This window comes from Spea bombifrons, chromosome 4 (assembly GCF_027358695.1).
Source record: "Spea bombifrons isolate aSpeBom1 chromosome 4, aSpeBom1.2.pri, whole genome shotgun sequence".
Taxonomy (NCBI): Eukaryota; Metazoa; Chordata; class Amphibia; order Anura; family Pelobatidae; genus Spea; species Spea bombifrons.
In genome coordinates this window covers 9,698,805-9,715,781 of record NC_071090.1, presented here as the reverse complement: position 1 = coordinate 9,715,781, position 16,977 = coordinate 9,698,805, and the positions used below count along the sequence as shown (strand labels likewise).

Genomic DNA, 16,977 nt, shown 5'->3' with positions numbered 1-16,977 from the left:
GGCAAGCTTAACCCAATGTGTCCTCCCTCCCAATAGTACCTGAGTCCATGTGCTAGTAAAGGTGGAGGAGTGTGTCTGTTGTTTCCACCAATGCTTCGCAGGCTGCACTCTGCCTGCAAGTAAGCACTAGAGCATGACATCATATCCTGGATCACTACTCTAGCAGGTGATGCACAGGCCATAGGTAAATGTTAGTGACGAGGTGTAAGTTAGTCATTTGGACAGAACTCCACCTCCTTGCTATGGTGGCTAAGATATTCTCCTTGAAGTCTACTTCAAAATGGATATTATAATATTTTGTAGTTTATGTCTTAAGAGGGCCCTAAGGCTAGTTTACTGGGGCAAATGATAAGGCATTCACCTAAGAAAGTTATTTTTCCCCATTGATTGAGCCTCTTGGTACCCAGCTTCCATCAGGACTTCTCAGATGCTTATGGTCAGAGATAGCCGTGGTCAAATACAACAGTAGTAGTTGAGATGTCAAAAGCTGATGGATACGCAAGCCCATAAACATAACAAACTAAGGTCATACACTGGGAATCAAAACAGCAAATAAAGTGCACACAGAGTAATTGTGTAATATTAGTCACAGCAAAGATGTTTTGAACGTGTACCTTGTAATCAGCAGAAAGATTGGCGACTGTGGCATATGTATCCTATTAGTATGCCTGATTATAAATTCTAATCTCTTACTATTGGAACTTGTAAACCTATAAAGCATTCACGGTAATTGAGACTAGTAGTTATGCAACTGTATCTTCAAGATTTTTGACAAAAGATATGCCCATAAAAGCCTGAAATTCCAACTGTATTTGTTTTCTGCAGATATCATTTGTTGTACTTGTATTCTGTTGTCGTTTCTTAGTTCCTTTTTCACACTGAGATTTGCCTCTAGTAAGTCTTCGCTATAGCTGAGTGTCACATTTCCTAGTTGGACATCAGACACTGAGGGGTTTTATGTGCATTATGTACAATATATTTTTTATATTGTGTCATCTCAGCCGCATATGGTACTGTGTTCCGATCTTCAAGACCCTTCCAAAAAATTATAGCTAGCTTCACAAATAGAGAGAGAGAGTCATGGGTAGGTGAGTACTTGCGTGAAACATAGAAATAAATAATTACCTTACTATTTACACTTTTTGCAACAACTATTATATAGGTTATTTAATTCACTATATTTCTTCGGGGTTTTTAGGTAAATAAAAAGTTTACAAAATGTTCCTATAAAATTATTAATCTGAGATCCGGTATCAGTGTGTTTTCAGTAAGTATGTTTTATCTAGAGTATCCATTTTAAAATATTGTATACTATTATAAAATTATATTAGTATTTTACTTTTTAGCAAATCATATTGTGCATTGTTATTTGCATCCATAATTACTAAAATAACTAGGCATTATTTTAAAACTAAATATTTATTACTGGGTTTTTTTTGGTTTTGCTGTCTTTCAATGTAGGGCAGGTTCTAACTAAAAGCTATAACACTATTGGCCAGGAGAGGGCGGACCTGTCATCCAATCATTTCTATAGCTCTAAAAGTAGATCTGCTTATATCACCCCTCCTCTCTCCACTCCCTGACTCAGTGAATCACCCTCCCATTTTTCCTCTGGAACACAAAGGAAAGCTGCTGATCCGATGAAAATCTTGTGGATGTTTTTATTGCCTTGGTGGGATTATTTTGCTCGCAAATAGGAATATTATAATTACCAATGTGTTGGATTATCGAATAACCATATAACATCGCATCTCAAAGAAAGGAATTAAGATATGGACTTCCAAAGACCTATACTGGCTTGGAAATGGCAAGTAGTGTGTATATTTTTTCTTTGTAGCTGGGGCTGGGTCTATGGACAGCTTCGCCATTCTGTTGCAGAGGAGTCAGAGCCAGGGACATTGGTGGGAAATGTAGCTAAAGACCTTGGGTTAAAACCTATAGACATTATTCAACGCAGTATCAATTTGGGGTCTGAAGAAAGCACAAAATATTTTGCTTTAAATAAGGTGAATGGGGCATTGACTGTAAAAGAGAGGATTGATAGAGATAGCCTATGTGAAGCCAACCCTAGCTGTCTATTGCATTTACAGTTAATTACTGAAAATCCTTTGGAGCTATTTAATCTGGAGGTAGAGATCCTGGATATAAATGATAATTCTCCTACTTTTCTAACAAATAGTCGTATTATTGAGATTACAGAGCTGGTTACAAGCCAAGGTGCTCGATTTGCCTTAGAGATTGCACAGGATTTAGATGTTGGTGTAAATGGCATCAGCCGATATACACTAAACCCAAACCCATATTTTTCTTTGTCTGTGAAGAATCACAAAGATGGAACTCTTATCCCTCAGTTGGTATTGGAAAAGACATTAGACAGAGAAGAGAATGGACAACATAAACTAATCCTCACTGCTATCGATGGTGGGGAGCCGACTAGGTCAGGATCATGTGAAATTACAGTGATAGTATTAGATATAAACGATAATGCACCAGTGTTTAATCAGTCAATTTATAAAATCAGACTGAAAGAAAATACCCCCTTAAAAACAGTTATCGTAACTCTTAATGCAACTGATTCAGATGAGGGTCCAAATGGTGAAACCGAATATTTTTTTGATGATCACACTTTTGATTCTGCAAAGAAAATATTTGAATTGAATTCACATACTGGTGAAATCTTTATTAAGGGATCTTTAGATTACGAACAACTAAATTTTTATGAATTATCCGTTAGAGCAGTAAATAAAGGGCTACCGAAATTAGAAGGTAACTGTGTTATTCAGATAGAAATTGAAGATATAAATGATAACCCTCCAGAAATTACCTTTAGTTCTATGATAAAAGATGTACCAGAAAATGCTCCGATAGGAACAGTTGTTGGATTTATTAATGTGAAGGACAGGGATTCTGGAAGGAATGGAGAAATAAAATTAGATTTGTCTCCAAATTTACCATTTAAAATTAAACCATTTAAAAACCAGTTTTCATTGGTTACAGACGGCCATCTTGATAGAGAAAAGGTTTCGCAATATACTATTGAGCTTATTGCATCTGATTTAGGGACACCTGCTTTGCACAGCCAAGCGATAGTTGTCCTAGGTGTGTCAGATATTAATGATAATTCTCCAGTATTTTCCCATTCAATATATAATGCCTTTATTGAGGAAAACAATGACCCAGGTGCATTTCTAAGTACAGTCTCCGCTTTTGATCTAGATGAGGGCATTAACTCTGAGCTCAGTTATTCTATTGTAGAAACTGAAATAGACGGTTCATCAGCCGCATCATTTGTTTATATTAATCCCAGTAATGGAAATTTGTATGCCCAACGATCATTTGACTATGAACATATTCAAGTTTTACAAATTACTGTAAAAGTGGAAGACTCTGGGACTCTAAAATTATCTGCCAATGCATCCGTGTTTATATTTATACTAGATGCAAATGATAACTACCCAAGTATTCTAAATAATGAGTACTCCGAAAATCTAATTGTGAAAGAGAAAATTCCCAAATCCGCCTCTGCTGGCTATTTGGCAGCCAAAATATCTGCTGTGGACAAAGACTCTGGTCACAATGCTTGGCTGATATTTAGTCTTCTTGAACCCATCAATTCATCTTTATTTCAAGTGTCTACCTATAATGGAGAAATCAGAACTGTTCGGGGGTTCTATGAAACAGATAGTGTGGAACAACAGCTTGTCATTTCAGTCAGTGACCATGGAAAGCCACCCTTGTCAACCACGGTGACCATACTGTTAAATATTGCAGATGATGTTGTGATTGAACGTCATAAATCTCAAGATTTTCTGGAGAATCCCAAAACCTCGACAGATTTGACTTTATATCTTATTATTTCACTAGTAGCCATCACTTTAGTTTCTGTTATCACATTCATCATATTGCTGGTTAAATGTTTAAGAAAAGAAGACGGTTTTAGCAGTTCCAGCTGTTGTTTTCTAAGCAGACCACAGTCCAAGCCTTACTCTGAACAGTATCAGCCAACTCTTTACTTAAACACGGATGGGACATTAAAATGCATGGAAGTTAGAATGATTCCAACAGAATCTGACGGACAATGTTACCAAACATATTTACCCCCAGTCACAGAGAAACCCGATTTTACCACCAGGAAGCCTGTAGAACCACCATCTGATGTAAGCTGCCTTAAGGATAAAATACAGGTAAAAATCAGCATTACATACTATGAAGAGAGTTTGTGTTTTATCATTTTATTAATTATTAATTTTTACATTAAATATATTTATGTGAGTATTGATAACACGTCGCCAATACTGAATTGAATTCAGTTTTGGCATGTCTGAAGAATGGAATACAATATTGCATATACTAGATTTTATAGATATTATTTTTAGATTCGGTTAACATGATACTAGCTTTGGTGATTTATCTAATCAAACAATGTTTAGAAGATGCAAGCACTTGATGTGTGTATGTTGAGACGTAACATAGTCATTAGCGTGATTTTCAAAAGGCCACTGCCGCCCATATCTTCTCTTATTCTATATGGACAATACTTTTACTTTCATATAACTAGTTTAATTTGTTTAAAATTGGCACCTTGTATCTACTTACTTCATTAGGTAACCTCACATAGCTATGTAAGAATTTCTTGGCTAATTAATAAGAAATTCCATGGCACATCTTCTTAAGTATGAGCCTAGAGACATTTATGGAGGCCCCACTATGTGGATGTATCCAGTTGTCTACTCACTATGTATATATAATTTGTAATACGATGGGTAATTTTTTTTTATGTTTGTTGTTATATCCCAGTCTTTTAGTAACACGGATATAGGAATATCTTTTTGACGTATCAGCTTCATCATTTATAAAAAAAAAATATATATTTTTATATACCGTTATTCTTACTTGTTTTCCCTGAAAAAGACTACATGTTTATTGCCACCAGGGGGAGATATGGAGAAGTTAAAAAGTATAAACCCAGTGAAATAATCACCCTATTTACATTTTGTTCACCAAAAAGACCTGTAACCATGCCTTGAATTGAAGTCCTGTTTTATAATTATATTAATGCACAGTTAGTGTGATATAATACTTTGTATGTTACAAATGTCAATGGTCAAGATTGCATTAATACAGAAAACAAAACCATGATATATAAAAGAAAGAGAGCACACCAAAGGTTTATCTAATATTTCGCTCTGTTTATTGACGGTTTATCTGATGGCTGAATGATTCACCCAGGTATTTGACTCACGGGGGTTATGTTGTGTGTTACTTGTTTTTTCACAGATGATAACATGTTACACCTTTATGATCTTGGTAAGATTTCCTTACAAATAAGCTTTCTACTAAACTTTATATATGTGTCTATGATAGATGGGTTGTTTTCCTAACATTATGGGTGTAATCATCTATATACTGCATAGAATATCTACCAAAAGAGCATATAATTAGTTCAAAGAATGTATACTTACAGTGAGGCAAAAAAAGTATTTAGTCAGCCACCAATTGTGAAAGTTCTCCCACTTAAAAAGAGGAGAGAGGCCTGTAATTTTCACCATAGGTACACTTCAACTATGAGAGACAGAATGGGGGGAAAGAATACAGGAAATCACATTGTAGGATTTCTAATGAATTCATTGGTAAATTCCTCGGTAAAATAAGTATTTGGTCGCCTACAAACAAGCAAGATATCAGGCTCTCACAGACCTGTAACATCTTCTTTAAGAGTCTCCTCTGTCCTCCCCTCGTTACCTGTATTAATGGCACCTGTTTGAACTTGTTATCAGTATAAAAGACACCTGTCCACAACCTCAAACAGTCACACGCCAAACCCCACTACGGCCAAGACCAAAGAGCTGTCGAAGGACACCAGAAACAAAATTGTAGACCTGCACCAGGCTGGGAAGACTGAATCTGCAATAGGCAAGCAGCTTGGTGTGAAGAAATCAACTGTGGGAGCAATTATTCAAAAATGGAAGACATATAGGACCCCTGATAATCTCCTTCGATCTGGGGCTCCACGCAAGATCTCACCCCGTGGTGTCAAAATAATCACAAGAACGGTGAGCAAAAATCCCAGAACCACACGGGGGGACCTAGTGAATGACCTGCAGAGAGCTGGGACCAAAGAAACAAAGGCTACCATCAGTAACACACTACGCCGCCAGGGACTCAAATCATGCAGTGCCAGACGTGTCCCCCTGCTTAAGCCAGTAAATGTCTGGGCCCGTCTGAAGTTTGCTAGAGAGCATTTGGATGATCCAGAAGAGGATTGGGCGAATGTCATATGGTCAGATGAAACCAAGGTAGAACTTTTTGGTAGAAACTCAACTCGTCGTGTTTGGAGAAAGAATGCTGAGTTGCATCCAAAGAATACCATACCTACAGTGAAGCATGGGGGTGGAAAAATCATGCTTTGGGGCTGTTTTTCTGCAAAGGGACCAGGACGACTGATCCGTGTAAAGGAATGAATGGATGGATGGGGCCATGTATTGTGAGATTTTGAGTGAAAACCTCCTTCCATCAGCAAGGGCATTGAAGATGAAACGTGGCTGGGTCTTTCAGCATGACAATGATCCCAAACACACCGCCCGGGCAACGAAGAAGTGGCTTCGTAAGAAGCATTTCAAGGTCCTGGAGTGGCCTAGCCAGTCTCCAGATCTCAACCCCATAGAAAACCTTTGGAGGGAGTTGAAAGTCCGTGTTGCCCAGCGACAGCCCCAAAACATCACTGCTCTAGAGGAGATCTGCATGGAGAAATGGTCCAAAATACCAGCAACAGTGTGTGAAAACCTTGTGAAGACTTACAGAAAACGTTTGACCTCTGTCATTGCCAACAAAGGGTATATAACAAAGTATTGATATGAACTTTTGTTATTGACCAAATACTTATTTTCCACCAAAATTTGCAAATAAATTCTTTAAAAATCAGACAATGTGATGTATGGACTGTGGTCTGTTGGATGTTGTCTTATTCTGTCTCTCATAGTTGAAGTGTACCTATGGTGAAAATTACAGGCCTCTCTCATCTTTGTAAGTGGGAGAACTTGCACAATTGGTGGCTGACTGAATACTTTTTTGCCCCACTGTATACCCTAGAATCTGATGTCTAATCACTGTAAAATAAATAATTAATGGTGTATACCATAATTTGGTGGTCTAAAACAAATAAGCAAAGTTGAAAAAAATACAATAATAATAATAAAAATAATAATAATAATATTAATAATAGTAAACTTTGGGCTAAAACACCTAATAATTCTCTACTATAGCCAACTGAAAATAAAACTACAAAGCACAAAATAAATGATTATTGGTAAGTCTAATAAAAGTACGAAAAACAAAACACGAAATTAAATCAGTAGTTATGGTATGTTATATGGCTTGTGTCATTTTGTTAAATTGCGAGTTAAGTAGTAGTATGGACAAATAGCAGAAAGAAAACATTTGTACTAACCTAAACTCTAGTGAATCAGGTAGAGAGGAAATAACAGTCAGTAAGCTGGAATAGATTTTGTGTAAGTTGATCCTATGGATATACTACTGTTTCAACAAGATATTGGCCCATTACAAATACCCTATGTTAAATGTATAAATATTTGTTATTATTGCAATCCCTTCTTTTTATTTATAAAAATACTGGTGTAAAAATACTTTGCAGTTTTTGCAGATACCAATCAATAAAATTAATTCTGAAATACTTTGCATATAATTTAAGTAGATGATACAAAAATAAATAATCTTTCATTTTTGTTTAACATTTTTGCATACAATTTCTGAAATAAATAAAATATTTTAAGGAATAGCTATAACACTATTGGCCAGAAGAGGGCGGACCTGTCATCCAATCATTTCGGTAGCTCCACCAGTAGATCTGTTCACATCCCTCCTCCTCTCTCCTCCCCCTTGCTTAGTGAATCATCCTCCCATCTTTCCTCTGGCACACAAAGAAGAGCTGTTTTTCTGCTGAAAACCTTATGGATACTTTTCTTGCTCTTCATGGCATTTTTTTTGTACTTTTCAAAGAGTGAAAACGTGAACTACAAACCTGTTGGATTATAAGGAGACTCCATGACATCATATGAAAAGGAAAGATTTAAGATATGGACTTCCTAAAATCAGTACTGGTCTGTAAATGGCAAGTGGTCTATTGCTTTTTCCTTTGTAGCTGGGGCTGGGTCTCTGGGCAGCTTCGTTATTCCATTGCGGAGGAGGCAGATCTAGGGACGTTGGTAGGAAATGTAGCTGAGGATCTAGGTTTAAAACCTGCAGAAATTTCAGCTCGAAGGCTTAATTTGGGACATGAAGAAAACAAAAAATATTTTGCTTTAAATAAGGCTAATGGAGCCCTGACTGTAAATCAGAGGATTGATAGAGAAAGGTTGTGTGAATCAAATGTAAACTGTCTGTTGTACATAAGGATAATCACTGAAAATCCCTTAGAGCTGTTCAACTTGGAAGTAGAGGTTCTAGATATAAATGACAATTCTCCCAGTTTTTTAATTAGTGATCGTATTATTGAAATAACAGAAGTGTTTACAAGCCCAGGTGCTCGTTTTCCTTTAGAGATTGCACAGGATTTAGATGTTGGTATAAATGGTGTCACGCAGTATACATTAAATCCAAATCCTTATTTTTCATTGTCTGTAAAGAATCGTAAAGATGGAACTCTCATCTCTCAGTTGGTATTGGAGAAGCCGTTAGATAGGGAGGAAAAGGAAAAACATAAACTCACCCTCACTGCTATTGATGGTGGTGATCCAATTAGATCAGGATCCTGTCAAATAACAGTCATAGTATTAGATATTAATGATAATACACCAGTGTTTGATCAGTCAGTTTATAAAATCAGACTGAAAGAAAACATCCCCTTAAAAACTGTTATCATAACACTTAATGCAACTGATGCAGATGAGGGTGCAAATGGCGAAATTGAATATTCTTTTGATGATCACACATCTGATAACGCAAGACAGTTATTTGATCTGAACGGACAGACGGGTGAAATCAGTATTAAAGGAACGGTAGATTTTGAAGAAGTAAGCTTTTATGAATTATCTATTAGAGCAGTAGATAAAGGATTACCCCGACTGGAAGGGAGCTGCCTTATTCAAGTGGAAATAGAAGATATTAATGATAACAGTCCTGAAATCACATTTACCTCAATGACAAATGAAATAGCAGAAAATGTGCCCTTAGGAACAGCGGTTGGCTTTATTAGTGTAAGAGACAGAGATTCTGGAAAGAATGGAGAAGTACAGTTAAATGTGTCCCCACATTTACCATTTAAAATAAAATCTTTAAAAAATCATTTCTCACTGGTCACCGATGGGTATTTAGATAGAGAAAAAATATCCCAATATACTATCGAACTTACTGCATCTGATCTAGGAGTGCCATCTATGCATACAGTGACTACAGTTTTACTGAATGTTTCAGACGTTAATGATAATCCTCCAGCATTTCCTCAGTCCACGTACAATATTTTCGTTAAAGAAAACAATGACCCTGGCAGGTTACTAAGTACAGTGTCAGCTTTTGATTTGGATGAGGGAATTAACGCAGAGCTGATTTACTCTATTGCTGACAGGAAAATAGATGGCTCTTCTGTTTCTACTTTTGTTTACATCAACCCTAGTAATGGTGACATATATGCTCAGCGTTCCTTTGACTATGAACATATTCAAGTTTTGCAAATAACTGTAAATGTAGAAGACTGTGGATCTCCAAAATTATACTCCAATGCTTCCATATTTATCTTTATACTGGATACAAATGATAACTACCCTATGGTGATTAATTCTGAACTCACGGGGGAATTTGTTCTTCAAGAAAAAATCCAAAAAGCTGTGCCCCCTGGATATTTGGCTGCAAAAATATCCGCCGTTGATAAAGACTCAGGTCATAATGCTTGGTTGGTCTTTAGTCTTGTGGAACCTATCAATTCCTCTTTGTTTCAAGTTTCTGCATATACTGGAGAAATCAGAACCATTCGAGGATTCCAGGAAGGTGATAATGCTGAACAACAACTTGCAATCCTAATAAGAGATCATGGAGATCCACCCTTGTCAACTACAGTTACTGTAGTTTTAAATATAGCTGATGATACCTTAATTGAGACCCATAAAGTTCACAACTTTTCTCCCAAACCTAATTCCCCATCAGATTTAACATTATATCTAATTATTTCACTAGTGGCCATAAGTGTGGTCTCCATAATTACATTCATCATTTTGCTTGTAAAATGTTTAAGGAAAGTAGACACTTATAGTACTTCAAGCTGTTGCTTTTTATCCAAACAACCATCCAAGAACTATTCAGAACAATATCGGCCAACACTTTACTTAAACTCAGACGGGACTTTAAAATATATGGAAGTGAGAATGGTTCCACCAGAACCCCCATCACAGTGTTATCAGACTTGCCTCACTTTAGCAAAAGATAAAATGGATTTTACCCTCGCAAAGCCTCAGACTTTTCCCCAGTTTAACAATTGTGAACAAGATTCAGCATCTGAAACGAATGGGTTAAATGACCTAAGCCAGGTGAGACTGCTTTACAATCTTTTTGTTTCTGCCACTTAGTTTTCGATATGCAAAATAGAAATGTTTTATAAAAAATGTGGTTGACACACTGTAAGCATATATTGATAATATCCATAATAATGTATAATAATTCATTGCACATAAAAGTTTACAAATATATATATATATATATGGGATATCTTGCATGATATTTTCTGTTGAATGCAGACGAGTTTGTCCCATGCACTTGAACAAAACAAATGATAATGCAAGATATTTACTGTATATATTTGTGGTTTTGGTGAATGTATTCTCAGATCTGCACATCCTTTCTGTTTAGAAGTGGATTTTTTAGAAGTTTCTTTACTATTGAAATATTACATTTGGTTTGGTTTAATCACTCTCATCACACCTATCACAGAGACAACTGAAGCACACTCACTGACCATCACTGTGTATGATTCACATTGTTGAGCTTGTATAAGTATTATTAAACATTCATCTACAGACACCAGACAAGCCAGAAGGCTTGTTTTTCCCTCAGAAATCTCATGGTGCTGCCACAACCACAAGGGATTCTGGGTAGGCGCATGCAAATAAGGTCAACAATAATTACAATGATCTTTTCCTAAATAATTTATGTTACAGTTGTATGCACCAAATATGCATATACAATTGTGTATATAGCTCAAAATAAGGTCATCTGTGAATTTGTGCCCACCAAAACAGCATTTGTAAAGTCAGGCTCTGTTGTCAGACCAGGATGCCTGGCTCACAATCGTTCTAATTCATCCTAAAAGTATTCAGTGGTGTTAAGGTCTGGGCTGTTGGCAAGCCACTTGAGTTCCTCCACACCAAACTCATCAAACCCTGTCTTTATGGACCTTGCACAGTCATGCTGGGACAGAAAAGGGACTGGTGCCACAAAGTTGGAAGTATACAATTGTCTAATGTGTTTTTTATGCTGTAGCAAGGGTTGGGGCCTAGCCCAAATCATAAAAAGCTTCCTAAACATTATGCTATTCTACCACATTTTACAGTAGGCATTATGCTTTCAGGTAGGTATTGTTCCCTTGGCATCTGTCAAACCTAGATTCCTCCATCAGACTTCTATGTTTTGTAATTAAGAAATATAACATAGCTAAAAATATAAATGTTGCTAGAGAATAGGACTGTCATGGTTTGATAAGGATTAGAAGTGTTTGAGGAGGCTAGTGGGGCAGCACCAGCCAAGCTGGGAATTAGCCTGGCCCTATAAGAAAAGCCTGAACAAAAAATACCAAAATATAAGGAAAATAAAATTATTTGGTAGCTTAGTCCACCCTTCACGTGTCTATTATTTTTTGATTTATGCAATTTCAACTAAGCAAATAATGATGCAGTGAGGAAACAATTTGTTTTTTGAGGAGACTGTAAATACGTTGTCTTGAATGTTATGTGTCTAAAGAAAAATAATATTTTTAGTAAACATTTTTTTTTGTATTGCGGATTAAGTATTGCATAACCAGTGATCAATGGAAATATTAACGTTTTTTCACTTTATTTATATAAAGTTTTATCAAAAAATTGAATTACTTATCCCCAAGTAACTTATCCCTAGTTATATAAAAATAAAGTTTGTCAACTTAAATTATTGAGGTAGATGGACATGCTACTATGTATTGGGATATGATTTCTTTTTAACAATGGACTCATTTTGGAATGTTTCTGCAAAAGTCTTAATATAATTATATAGAAAATAATCTTATTTTTAAGTGATTACATAGGGCTGTTAATGGGGTAAATGAAAATAGAAATGGGGAAGCAAAGACCCATAATAAGTATTTTCAAAGTGTACAAAGAACAAAAGCTAGATTACTGTGTGTAATTAAATATTTTTTCTCATTTTCTCATTATATTGCAATTTTTTTATTGAATTTTTTTTATTTAATATAAAATACATTTTATATAAAATAACAGCATAAAAATGTTACAAATACATTTACATTTTTATATTTTTATTATGTGAAACATTCACCACATCCTACCATTATTTGAAATGAAGTTTACACTATTGGCCAGAAGAGGGCGGACCTGTCATCCAATCATTTCTTTAGCTGCACAAGTAGATCTGCTCATGTTATCCTCATCTCTCCTCCTCCTTGCTCGGTGAATCACCCTCCCATCTCTCCCCTGGCACACAAAGAAAAGCTATTTCGCGATGCAAATCTTATGTACGTGTTTATAGCAAAAAGAAGGAGTTATTTTCCAATGGATTGATCTATATCAAAATACGGATCCATGGGATTATAAAGGATAACATATACCAAAGTATCAAAAGGAAAGGATTTGAGATATGGACTTCCAGGGCTATCTAGATGTGTGGAAATGGCAAGTAGCATGTTTGTTTTTCCTTTGTAGCTGGGGCTGGGTCTCTGGACAGCTTCAATATTCTCTCATTGAGGAGTCAGATCCAGGAACTGTTGTTGGTTATTTAGCTAAAGATCTTGGGTTCAATCTAGCAGACATCTATAAACGTAGACTTAGTTTGGGGTCTGAGGGACATGGTGCATATTTTGCTGCAGATCAGAAAAATGGAATCCTAACTGTGAAGGAAAGGATTGACAGAGAAAATATTTGTGGCTCCAGTACACATTGTATATTACATCTAGAAGTTGTGGCTGAAGAACCTTTGGAGTTGTTTAGCCTAGAAATTGAAATTGTGGATGTAAATGACAATTCTCCCACGTTTTCTGCTGGTAATCAAAGGATAAAAATTATAGAACTAGTGACTAGTCCTGGCGTTCGGTTCCCTTTAGAAATTGCACAAGATCAAGATGTAGGTTCTAATTCTATAACACACTATGCATTGAACAAAAATCCATATTTTTCTTTGTTTGTAGAGACTCAGAAAGATGGTACGCTTGTTCCTAAATTAGTTTTAGAAAAAATTCTTGATAGGGAAGAAAATCAAGAACATAAATTAATACTAACTGCCTTTGATGGGGGAGAAAAACCTCGGTCAGGATCATCTGAGATAATTGTTACTGTTTTAGATATTAATGACAATGCGCCACAGTTTTATCAGTCAGTTTATAAGATCAGTATAGTGGAAAATCTCCCATTAAAAACCATTGTCATAGCATTGAACGCTACAGATTTAGATGATGGTGCCAATGGTGAAATTATATATTCCTTTGATCATCACACAGTGGATAAAATAAAGAAAACATTTGACTTGAATTCTCTCACCGGAGAAATATTTATTAAGGGAGCTGTTGATTATGAAGAATCACAGTTTTATGAATTGTCTGTTAGAGCCATAGATAAAGGTGTCCCTGAACTTGAGGGACGATGTATTGTACAGATTGACATATTAGACGTAAATGACAACACACCAGAAATTATTTTTACGTCTAAGACAAATGAAGTGCCTGAAAATGTAGCAATAGGAACTATTGTTGGATTCATCACAGTGAAGGATAAAGATTCTGGAAAGAATGGAGAAATACAGTTGGAAGTACCAGCAGATCTACCATTTAAATGCCAACCTTTTAAAAACCGTTATACGTTAGTAACAACCGGATACCTGGACAGAGAGAATGCGTCAAAATATGCTATTCAACTTGGAGCCTCTGATCTTGGATCTCCTTCTTTACACACTCAGACAATAATCTATCTCAGTGTTTCTGATGTGAATGATAATTCTCCAGCATTCAAGCAATCTGTTTACAAAGCCTTCATAAGAGAGAACAATGACCCGGGGAGCTTATTATGTACAGTATCAGCATCTGACCCTGATGAGGGGGATAATGCAAAGCTGAAATATTCTATCATTGAAAGCCAAATCGATGGTTCTTCTGTCTCTTCTTTTGTATACATCAACCCTGACAATGGCAACATTTATGCCCAGCGCTCTTTCGACTATGAACAATTCCAAGTTCTTGAAATCACTGCGAGTGTGGAAGATTCTGGATCTCCAAATTTATCTTCCAATGTATTGGTTTTTATATTTATTTTGGATACAAATGACAACTACCCCTCTGTGCTCTATCCAGGGAATTTGGGGGAATTAAGCACCAAAGAAAGGATCCCCATTTCTGCATCTGTTGGTTATTTGGTTACAAAAGTGTCTGCAGTGGATCTGGATTCTGGCCATAATGCCTTGATTGCATATGGTTTAGATGAGCCTTCCGACCCTAGTTTGTTTCAAGTATCTGAATACACAGGTGAAATCAGAACACTTAGAGCTATTCAAGAAACCGATAGCACTGAACAACATCTTGTAATAGTAGTCAGGGATCACGGAGAGCCTTCACTATCAACTACAGTCCCCATTGTCATAAACATAATTGATGACATGGCTCAAGAAATGCATAAGTCACGCCATTTTCCCATTAACACTAAACCCACATCAGATGTGACATTGTATCTTATTATTTCCCTTGTGGCCATTAGTTTGGTTTCACTTGTTACATTCATTATTTTGATTGTAAAATGCTTTAGGAAAGAACATGATGAATCCAGTTGTGGGTTTTGTTTTCCAAACAAGACATATTCTAAGGCCTATGCAGATAAGTATCAGCCAACACTTTACTTAAACACAGATGGGACATTAAAATACATGGAAGTCAGAATGGCTCCACCGGAACCACAGGCACAATGTTATTCCGTTTGCTTTCCTCCAGCAACAGAGAAATCAGATTTTACTTTGACGAAACCTTTGAACTTCCCTCATTTAACCGATATTGATAAGGAGACTGACCACTCTTCTGACCCAAGCTGGTTGAAAGAGCCAAACAAGGTGAGGTGAAGTAATAGTTTTGTTAGCATTGATTTCATCTATTTGGTTCTTGAATGTATTCAAAATCTGAACTCTTTTTATTCTGGTCTATTAGCATTTGCACAGTTGATTAACATACGTGTTTCATCTACATTGTATTGATAAAGACGTGTTCTTTGGATTGACTTATAGAACCATAAGCTATACTAAAAGGGACAATATTATTCCAAATCCTAAAATACTATATATTTTGTTTTGCTTCTGAGCTGTGTTTTTTTTGATTCTGTAGTTTTTGATTAAAATATTTAACCACTGTGGTTACTGTTAAGTTGAGTATGTATGGTAGAGGAGGGGTGATTCACCAGAGCCCCAAAAAATAAACCTCCCCATTTGGTAACTGGATATCATATGACAACAGTAAATGACAAAATAGTGTCTTTAGTATATAAAACATTTTACAAACTTGTTAACAGAAATTTGCGGAACTACAACAGAGTCTCAGGTGAGATCTGGTAGTCTTTTACACTTAGGGCCTACCGGGTGAGGTCTCCATAGGACTTGCTTCATAGGAACTTCTGTACTTTGTTGACCTGTTTTCATTGCGTATATATAATGGAGCGATGCTGAAATAAAAAAAGGTGAATATGTATATATCTATAATAAATCCCTGTCCACCAACTTCAGCTAGTAGTTTATAGTTAACTAATAACTAATTGGTACTACAGAAAGCATAACATTTTGTTATATATTAATCACTTACAATAACCAAGTGGTACTACAGAAAGCATAACATTTTATTAATTTGTAGAAGTGGCATGATTAGAGTAACATAAATACAATACTCTTTGTTTTTCTAAAATATAGTTTGAAGGTTTGAGTTGGCAGCCAAAAGTTTGAAATTTGCCTTATTATTATTAACTTACATTTGATTTCAGAAAATGTACATTCACCGCATTGAAAGATTCTTTTCATTATTAATATTATTTAAAAACATAGAAAATACATAGAATTTATAAAACATACAATACAAAATCATAACAAAGTCTAACGGAAAAAAAACACAGGCTTAAGATTATTTCATACATTTTTATATCAAAACCAGATAGAAAAATGTTGTTGAATAAAAGTGGTAATTTAACTTTGGTAAATAAACCCTCTTCCTTCTTATATTTATTTATTGGAAATGTATTTGACCAAGGTTCATAAGATTTTTCAAATATTTCATTATTTCTGACTATATATGACATACCCTTTTCCATTTTAGATTATGTTTGAATTTGATGTAATATTTCGTCCGAGGTGGAGATTTGTGGTTACAACCACATTCTTGATGCAATTGTGAACGCCATTAGTATTTGATTTATGATATAAATTTAGAAGAATAATATTTTGGGAAGATTTGGGGGGAGAATAGCTAATTCTCATAAAATAAAATATAGTTTGAATGCTTGACTAAGTTTGACAATTCATAAATAGGGTGATAGAAGCTAAAAAAACACTACTATTGAAATTCACATTATTGTCAAACTTACATTTGATTCAAGACATTGTAAATTCATCTCTTTGGGTGCATATCTCATGCATCTGTGTTTCATATCTGCATTCTGAGGTCATATCTGCATTGATTCTTCTTCATTCTATCCCCATTGGGAGGTTAATTCATTTTTAATTCCATTTCCTGAAAACCTTCATATTGGTGTA

The 16,977-nt window shown here is 35.6% G+C and overlaps 1 protein-coding gene across 35 annotated transcripts in view; it reads left to right on the top strand.

Annotated features, from left to right (window-relative positions):
* LOC128491197 (protocadherin gamma-A4-like) overlaps positions 1-16,977 on the top strand; it is a 216,430-nt gene that overhangs the window by 149,504 nt on the left and 49,949 nt on the right. For 2 of the 35 annotated variants that reach the window (XM_053463459.1, XM_053463454.1), the window contains exon 1: positions 1,768-4,184. The exons of 29 other annotated variants lie outside the window; for them this stretch is intronic. In XM_053463459.1, the coding sequence (XP_053319434.1) occupies positions 1,773-4,184 (2,412 nt within the window). In that variant the 5' untranslated portion in view covers positions 1,768-1,772. Of the gene's footprint in view, positions 1-1,767; positions 4,185-7,635; positions 10,536-12,711; positions 15,298-16,977 lie in introns of those variants that run through there. 4 more of the 35 variants (XM_053463436.1, XM_053463431.1, XM_053463427.1 and 1 more) reach the window with 2 other exon arrangements.